Here is a 9261-nt window from a genome sequence, read left to right as displayed (position 1 = left end):
TCAGAAGAGTGGATGCTCCACCCACATACGGTTCAAAGAATCTGGGAGATCTTTGGCAAGGCAGAGGTCGACCTCTTCGCCTCAGAAGACAACTCTCACTGCCCAATTTACTTTTCGAAGGACAAGGAAACGTTGGCCCACGACTGGCCCAACCTCCTCCTTTACGCTTTTCCCCCAATCGCCCTGATCCCACAGGTAATCAGGCGAATCAAGGAGCGGAAACACAAGGTTCTGTTGGTGGCCCCGCTCTGGAGGACCCAACACTGGTTCGCAGAGCTGTCTCAGCTGCTTCTAGCAGCCCCGTGGCCCATCCCCCTGAGACAAACACAACGATATGGCACCCCCAGCCCGAGCTGTGGGCTCTGCACCTCTGGCCTCTCTGGCATGTTTAGCACTGACAGGATAGATGTGAAAATGTTCAAGTAAACCTCCTTTCCCTCATTTGTGACAGAGAGCATCCATACAGCCAGTTTCGCTTGGGAATAAATTAAGAATCCTACTATGTCGAAGCCAAAATTACTCAATATTCTTTGACTTGTTATGAGAGCATACAGTGACGTGAGGGTTTTTTTTTTTTGTTAACATAAGTTTGAAAAGCTTTGGAATTCGCTCACAACGCCTGCCTTTCGGCAAACTGTAGGCGTACTGGGCTAACGTCATGAAACTTCATAAATATTCATGAGCTCATCCTTCGCCATAGTAGGTTCCGTGAAATCGGCACTTGTTCTCGTTCTTCTCTCACTCCAGGTAAGACGATCGATTTGTCAGGTCTGACTCTGAGCAGGTGTTTCTCAACTCAACAGGTTTTGAGTTGTAAACAGAAACTCCCATTTCCTGGAACACAACAAATGGCATTTCGTCCAAACTATGAATGTCTTCAGGTGCTCTCTGGAAATTAAGTAAAGTTGAACTCTTAACTCTGGAAATATAAACTAATATTCAAAGGTAAGTCATTTGATATCTTCCTTCACATTCTTTCGATTTCGACCATCAAAGCTGAGGCCTTTTTGCTATTAAAATCGAATTTGACTTATTCGAGTTAAAACTAACACCAACGGAAACTACTGAAACAATTGTAACTGGACTGGTTTACTGGAATTTCAACTTCTGAAAGAACACAGTATGGGTGTGTGTGTGTGTGTGTGTGTTTGTGGAATTCAGTCTGTCGTTCCTTGTCGTTGAGTAGCCCGAATTTTTGTCCTTTTCCCCCGCAGTTGACTAGAAATGCTTATATTTGTCCTCCTGCTGTGTCATTTCACTGTATGTGGACACTGTGCTTGTGTGAGAAAAACCCTTCAAATACCAGCAGATCAAGACAGTAAAGGTGGGCAATGCTTTTAAATATATTTTGTTTTTAAACACAACAATGAAGCACAATCTCCTATTAAAATCCTATCATGATCTAAGATAGGATGTGATAAGAGTATGTTTATGAGATGTTAATGATATCCATTACTTTAGTTCATTGTATTTTTTAGGGTTATGTTCAGATGTATTTTATATTTCTATCAAATTATGTTTTGTCTAAGTCGGTCATCTCTATCTCTGATTCAACATATATATATATATAACCTTTGATTATTGGATGACACTTTATTTTCAGTCACATTTGACATATTTACTGGTGCCGTGTAGTGTTTGTTGTGGACCAGGAGGCCAACACATTTTTAATATAGGGGTATATCATTTTTTTTATCTACAAGGACAGTGTCTTGATGAATGTTACAGTAACTGTGTGCTGCAGCCTTGCTAGGGTCTGTTTGCACATTAGCTCTTTCTCTCTTTAGCATACAAAGCTGAACGTTTGGTTAGCAAAGACAAGCACAATCTGAGAATTTTTTTCTATGAATGAGTACATGAGACTAGTGTCAATTGTAATTTTTTCACCTTAATGGACAGACAAGAATTGTTTGATATAAGAAACATGCATGTGTGACAATACACAGTAAGATTATTAAGATTAAGAAAAATTTATACTTTTATTCAGCAAAGATGCATAAAATTGATATATAATTGATTATAATTTATATTGTTTCAAAAGATGTATACTTCAAAATATAAACGCCGTTCTTTTGTACTTTCTATTCATCAAAGAATCCTGAAAAAAATGTATCACTGTTTCCTCAACATATTAAAGGGGGAAAACTGTTTTTAAATTATAATAAGAAACATTATTAATAATTGAGCACCAATGATAATTAATAATAATTGCACCAAATCAGCATATTAAAATGATTTGTGAAGGATCAATACTGGAGTAATGGTTGCCGAAATTTCAGTTTTGACATCACGGGAATAATTTACATTTTATGATATAGTATATTCAAATAGAAAACAGTTCTTAACTGTAATAATATTTCAAAGTATTACTGTTTTTATTGTATTTTTGATCAAATGAATGCATAAGAGGTGTCTTTAAAAAAAACTAACTTGTCAGCACTGTCAGATATTAAAATAATACGCATCAAATAAAAATGTTATTTTAAATGTATTTTATTTTTAGATTTTTGATAACTTTATTATTTGATAACTTATTTCCACCTGTATTCATAGATAAGGGTGAATCCCAATCAAAAGTTGATGTAACAACATTGCTGGTGGGCATTATCTCCGCTGGAGTCTTTATTGTTATAGTTGGCCTCGTTATCTGGTACTTCTGCCAGGGGAGGAATAAAGACCATGGCTTCCGGGGGTAAGGCTTCATGATGAGATGTGTGAAGCACATTCTCTATGTTTGAGAGAATTATCTTAAGAGTTTGTCATTTGCTGTAGGATCTGGAGAGACTGATTGCAATGTTTTGCCTTTTAAATTTAGCTCCATCAGACGCCGATCCACCCGAAGCAATGCCTCTGTGATAATCCGGAGACTGGAGGAGGTCTCTCTGCATCCTATTCCTCACACAGGCTCAGATTCCAGCCCAGATGCTCATGGTTTACCTTCTTATGAACAGGCTATTGCCATCCGTGGACCACATGATGCTCCACCTCCGCCGTATCCTGGGTACCAACACGCATTTTCATTTGACCTGTTCCCTTATGTAATCTCTCTGTCATTTTTATTACACCTTTATTATGTCATTTAGTTGCTTATTACCACCCATTTAACGTTTCTTCAACATACAAAAAAATATATATAAATTAAAGAATGTTAATTGCCAGAACAGGCAGCAAATCATGGTTAATTATGAGTTGTAATCACTATCTGTTTCTAAATGCTAAATGAAAGGAATAGTTCACCAAAAAAATTAAATCTTTACCCACCCTCAGGCCATCCAGGATGTAGATGAGTTTGTTTCTTTATCTGAGAAATGTATCATTATATCACTTGCTCACCATTGGTTCCTCTGCAGTGAATGGGTGCCGTCAGAATGAGAGTCCAAACAGCTGATAAAAACATCTCAATAATCCACACGACTTCAGTCCACCAATTAATGACTTGTGAAGTGAAAAGCTGCGCATTTGTAAGAAACAAATCCATCATTAAAGCATTTTAACTTTAAACCGTCACTTCTGGCCAAAATACAAGTCGATAAACTATAATAATGCTTTCTCTAGTGGAAAAAGTCCATCCCCTGTTGTCCTCTCACATCAAAATCCTATAGTCCAAAAACTATTTTGGACTGTTTTCGCCTGTAAACGGTGCTTGATCTGTGCTTGATTCAGAAAAGATGACTTTTTCACTGGAGAAAGCAATGTTATGGATAGTATAGTAGATTGTATTTTAGCCGGAAGCAACGGTTTACAGTTAAAAGCATCTTAATGATGGATTTGTTTCTCACAAACATGCAGCTTTTCACTTTTTTAATATGTTAATTGATGGACTGAACTGGAGTGGTGTGGATTTTTTTTTTTTTTTTAAGTGACATGACATGTGGCCAAGTATGGTGACCCATACTAGGAATTAGTGCTCTGCGTTTAACCCATCCTAGTACGAGACTCGAACCCGCAACCTTTGGGTTACGAGTCCGACTCTCTAACCATTAGGCCACGACTTGTGACCTAATGAATGACTTGTGTACACGAATTGTAATGTTTATCAGCTGTTTGGACTCTCATTCTGACGGCACCCATTCACTGCAGAGGATCCAATGGTGAGCAAGTGATACAATGCTATATTTCTCCAAATCTGTTCCCATGAAGAAATAAACTAATCTACATCTTGGATGGCCTGAGGGTTAATCAAATTTAATTTTCATTTTACCTGATACTATGACTTCAAAAACATGTTGCTGCGTACACGAGCATGAATCTATTTTGCAATTTAGTTTTTATAGTGTAATTCCCATTAAAATGGTCACATATCTAATTCCACACATCTAATATCTGTCCACAGTTCCAAGCCAGGCAGCATCCGACGATAACCATATCATCATTTGCCAAACTGAATCAGGATGGACTAAACCAATTGTTTTTTTGTTGTTGTTTTGACTATGAACTGAAAATGTGTTAAACCAAAGGCATTCGGATGTAACTCCTTGGAATATACCACTAATATAAATATTAGAACATTCGGTACTGCATTGCAGCTTTTAGTCTTGTTAGGCAATGAATTAAAACATTTCTGGATAGTGTAGATAGTTAGAGCAACCTAGAAAGATAGACTTTAAAACCTAATCAACATTTGTATTCTTTTTAAAGTTTATTTAAAACTATAACCATTGAAATTCAGTTTTATATTAATAATTGTTACAATAAAAAGATATCATAATATTTTATTTAATATGGTGGGCTTTTATGAAGGACAAATATTATTATCATTTTTTAGTATGCTATAAAGTCCTTTATAACAATCTAGAGTGTGACTTAGAATTCTTGTATTTACTGGATCAGTATTTGATGTACATTTGTAACAAATAATTCTGTGAACAGCACTCCAAAAACAAGATGACCTCCTCTGTCATGGCACGTATGTCAGGCTGTGTTTTTGCACTAACCTTGTGCATATAGATAAACTAATTCTGTTGCTTTCATCTTATTTAATTAAATTCTACTGGCATAAACACCCAGCTTTAAAGGGCATTTTGCCAAGCGGTTGATACTGTACAGATATACTAGAGGTTTCTGGAGGCTGAAGAATCTATTTGATGACTTTTAAATGATAGTGGCTAGGCTCTAGTGTTATCATCATAGGGATGTTTAATAGACTTTATAATAAACTTGTTCTTCTTTGTTGACTATTTTTGTATGTTAGTGTTGACTTGTTACATTTTGGTGCATGATGAAAATGCTTGGCATAGAATTCACTAAAGCTAATACAGCAAAATAACTTTTAGGTACAATGATAATACAATTTGAAGGTCTATGGAGAGTCAGATATTGTTTGCAAATGTAAAGCAGCTTAATGGGTGTTGATTATGAAAGTTTTGTGTAACTTGCATTTACATAAGGTCTATTTAAAATCACAAACAAGTTTGTATAGTTTTATGTACACTACTGTTGAAAAGTTTGTCATTGACATTTGGACAAATTTAGATGTTTTTGAAAGAAGGTGCTGCCTAATATTTTTGTGCAAGCTGTGACAGTATAATATTTCAAAAAAGTATATTTTAAAAACATTTTTTTAAATATTATAACAGTCTTTACTGTCAATTTTGATCAAGCAAGCACGCTTACTGAATAAAAGTATTATTTTCTTTTTTTTTTATTATCACCTACAATCCCTGCCGGTACGAGACTCGAACCCGCAACCTTTGGGTTACGAGTCCGACTCTCTAACCATTAGGCCACGACTTGTGACCTAATGAATGACTTGTGTACACGAATTGTAATGTTTATCAGCTGTTTGGACTCTCATTCTGACGGCACCCATTCACTGCAGAGGATCCAATGGTGAGCAAGTGATACAATGCTAAATTTCTCCAAATCTGTTCCCATGAAGAAATAAACTAATCTACATCTTGGATGGCCTGAGGGTTAATCAAATTTAATTTTCATTTTACCTGATACTATGACTTCAAAAACATGTTGCTGCGTACACGAGCATGAATCTATTTTGCAATTTAGTTTTTATAGTGTAATTCCCATTAAAATGGTCACATATCTAATTCCACACATCTAATATCTGTCCACAGTTCCAAGCCAGGCAGCATCCGACGATAACCATATCATCATTTGCCAAACTGAATCAGGATGGACTAAACCAATTGTTTTTTTTGTTTGGTTGTTTTTTTGTTGTTGTTTTGACTATGAACTGAAAATGTGTTAAACCAAAGGCATTCGGATGTAACTCCTTGGAATATACCACTAATATAAATATTAGAACATTCGGTACTGCATTGCAGCTTTTAGTCTTGTTAGGCAATGAATTAAAACATTTCTGGATAGTGTAGATAGTTAGAGCAACCTAGAAAGATAGACTTTAAAACCTAATCAACATTTGTATTCTTTTTAAAGTTTATTTAAAACTATAACCATTGAAATTCAGTTTTATATTAATAATTGTTACAATAAAAAGATATCATAATATTTTATTTAATATGGTGGGCTTTTATGAAGGACAAATATTATTATCATTTTTTAGTATGCTATAAAGTCCTTTATAACAATCTAGAGTGTGACTTAGAATTCTTGTATTTACTGGATCAGTATTTGATGTACATTTGTAACAAATAATTCTGTGAACAGCACTCCAAAAACAAGATGACCTCCTCTGTCATGGCACGTATGTCAGGCTGTGTTTTTGCACTAACCTTGTGCATATAGATAAACTAATTCTGTTGCTTTCATCTTATTTAAGAATTTAATTAAATTCTACTGGCATAAACACCCAGCTTTAAAGGGCATTTTGCCAAGCGGTTGATACTGTACAGATATACTAGAGGTTTCTGGAGGCTGAAGAATCTATTTGATGACTTTTAAATGATAGTGGCTAGGCTCTAGTGTTATCATCATAGGGATGTTTAATAGACTTTATAATAAACTTGTTCTTCTTTGTTGACTATTTTTGTATGTTAGTGTTGACTTGTTACATTTTGGTGCATGATGAAAATGCTTGGCATAGAATTCACTAAAGCTAATACAGCAAAATAACTTTTAGGTACAATGATAATACAATTTGAAGGTCTATGGAGAGTCAGATATTGTTTGCAAATGTAAAGCAGCTTAATGGGTGTTGATTATGAAAGTTTTGTGTAACTTGCATTTACATAAGGTCTATTTAAAATCACAAACAAGTTTGTATAGTTTTATGTACACTACTGTTGAAAAGTTTGTCATTGACATTTGGACAAATTTAGATGTTTTTGAAAGAAGGTGCTGCCTAATATTTTTGTGCAAGCTGTGACAGTATAATATTTCAAAAAAGTATATTTTAAAAACATTTTTTTAAATATTATAACAGTCTTTACTGTCAATTTTGATCAAGCAAGCACGCTTACTGAATAAAAGTATTATTTTCTTTTTTTTTAATCAATCTTACCCCAAACTTTTGAATGGTAGTGTATCACAGTTTCCACTATTAAGCAGCAAAAACTCTTTTCGACATTGATAATAATCCGAAATGTTTCTTGAGCAGCAAATCAGCATATTAGAATGATTTCTGAAGGATCATGTGACACTGAAGACTGGAGTAATGATGCTGAAAATACAGCTTTGTATCACAGAAATTAATTACATTTTACAATATATTCGAATAGAAAATAGTTCTATTAAATTGTAATAATACTTCATAATATTACTGTTTTTCATCAAGTAAATGCATCCTTAAAGAGCCCATCTTTCAAGAAATCGTACTTATTCCAAACGTTTTGACCGTTAGTGTACGTTATCTACAATGTATTTGGACACTTAAGAATATGAATGTCAATTTATTACACACAATTTCAAACATTTATTTTACAGGAAATATAGCACAAGTATACTTTTCAAGCAAAACATGACAAAGATGTTTAATTTTTAAATGGCAAAATATTATACTTAATACGGTACAGTCAAAAATATTGTAACACTTTGTTGTGGCTGTCTGTGGTTACTCTGCTATGACAGTGGTTCTCAGACTTCGCCAGCTTGTAGACCACTTCAATAGTAAAACAAAAACTGTGGACCACATCAAACCATCAGTCTATAAAAACAACATTTTAAATAGGATATGAATTATTCTTTGTTTAAACCCCACAAAACCCGTCTTAAGTCGCTTGGCCGAACAAAACTCCGGTGATGGAAGGCCTAGCGAACGACACACACATATGCACACACGTAAAACTGTTAAGTCACATATAAAGGTAGTTTTCATGGAGTTAATGCGTTTATAGCTGCAGTCATAGACCGTGTTGATGTACATTTGCTGAAATCACCTTTTAACACGCTTTGCACAAACACTTATGCATAATTATTCATTTTGGTGTATGTTTTGCCTATGAATCATCATAAAGTGCAGGTTAAGGACTGTGTTAGCTTGTTCTCTAATATCTAAACTTGTACAGCGTTCAGAATGTCTTTGCAGACATTGAGGAGGTTTGTAAACAATTGATCGATCAGTGTTGCAGAAGAGCCACGTGTCTGCAACTTTACACAAAGTCTTATTTAAGTCAGTCACTGATTTGCCTTAAACTCGCACACGTATGGCGCTAATGCGTAATATGTACGTTATATGCATGAATTGCTTCCCTTTATCAGGCAGTTATGTCAGATGTACTATTTTCAAATCATTTATTCAGTATAGCATATTAAAACTGCATTTAAGTGCAAAACAGGGTAGCCAGAACACCTTCGAAAAATTGACCCATATGACTGGTTTTGTGGTCCAGGGTCACACATGATAGATGTTATATATTATTTTAAACTAATTGCTGCATTGTAAACTTTTAACTATTTGCCAATCCACTGTATTATCAAACCTGTCTGAACCGGTCTTAAAAGTGAAGTTAGTTCTGAGACAAACAAGACAAATCATTTATTTAAATAGCTAATGCAATGGCATTAAGACATCTAAATCTCAGAAGAAGAATACAGTTAATATATGGGCCAAATCACAAATAGGAAAAGTAGGGGACATGCCCTAACTATTAATAATGATAACTGTTCATGATCACAATGTAAAGGTGTATTTTGGAATAAGGTTATTGACAGAGAGAGGGTGTAATAATTGTATTAGTTTTAAACTCTCCACAGGGGTGTGTGTGTGTGTGTGTGTGTGTGTGTGTGAAGAGAGAGAGGGAAAGCAAACGAGAAAGAGACGGAGGGGGGAGAAAAGCAACTTCCATCTAAAGTTTGTCGGAAGTGAATGTTTGGGAGAAACGCCAATATGGGGACTTGAGGCAGCAG

At 35.0% G+C, this 9261-nt stretch overlaps 2 protein-coding genes and 1 long non-coding RNA gene across 3 annotated transcripts in view; all 3 read left to right on the top strand.

Annotated features, from left to right (window-relative positions):
* Positions 1 to 759: 759 nt before the first annotated feature.
* On the top strand, positions 760 to 1677 carry LOC107717606 (uncharacterized). Its single transcript, XR_001637325.1, has 3 exons — positions 760 to 945; positions 1215 to 1324; positions 1636 to 1677. It is a non-coding gene; the product is annotated as an uncharacterized LOC107717606 (long non-coding RNA).
* Positions 1678 to 1928: 251 nt separating this feature from the next.
* Positions 1929 to 4647, top strand: LOC107717603 (transmembrane gamma-carboxyglutamic acid protein 4-like). Its single transcript, XM_016524409.1, has 4 exons — positions 1929 to 1945; positions 2504 to 2692; positions 2816 to 3001; positions 4334 to 4647. Exons 1-4 carry the CDS (start codon positions 1929 to 1931, stop codon positions 4359 to 4361), a joined length of 420 nt encoding a protein of 139 aa, XP_016379895.1. The 3' UTR covers positions 4362 to 4647.
* A 3781-nt stretch (positions 4648 to 8428) lies between these two features.
* Positions 8429 to 9261, top strand: part of LOC107717602 (glutamine and serine-rich protein 1-like) — a 15802-nt gene continuing 14969 nt past the window's right edge. Inside the window, exon 1 of the mRNA XM_016524408.1 lies at positions 8429 to 8451. Coding sequence (XP_016379894.1) covers positions 8429 to 8451 — 23 coding nt within the window. The remainder of the gene's footprint in view (positions 8452 to 9261) is intronic.

This window comes from Sinocyclocheilus rhinocerous, unplaced genomic scaffold (assembly GCF_001515625.1).
Source record: "Sinocyclocheilus rhinocerous isolate Xijiao unplaced genomic scaffold, SAMN03320098_v1.1 scaffold240, whole genome shotgun sequence".
Classification (NCBI taxonomy): domain Eukaryota; kingdom Metazoa; phylum Chordata; class Actinopteri; order Cypriniformes; family Cyprinidae; genus Sinocyclocheilus; species Sinocyclocheilus rhinocerous.
The sequence above is the reverse complement of the archived record's forward strand: the minus strand, read 5'-3'. Positions and strand labels throughout refer to the sequence as shown.

What these genes read in the sequence shown, in the direction of transcription:
- LOC107717603 (XM_016524409.1), top strand. An exon ending in AAAGACCATGGCTTCCGGGG is followed by an intron (nt 2,693 to 2,815) that starts GTAAGGCTTCAT and finishes TTTTAAATTTAG; the next exon opens with CTCCATCAGACGCCGATCCA. An exon ending in CCACCTCCGCCGTATCCTGG is followed by an intron (nt 3,002 to 4,333) that starts GTACCAACACGC and finishes ATCTGTCCACAG; the next exon opens with TTCCAAGCCAGGCAGCATCC.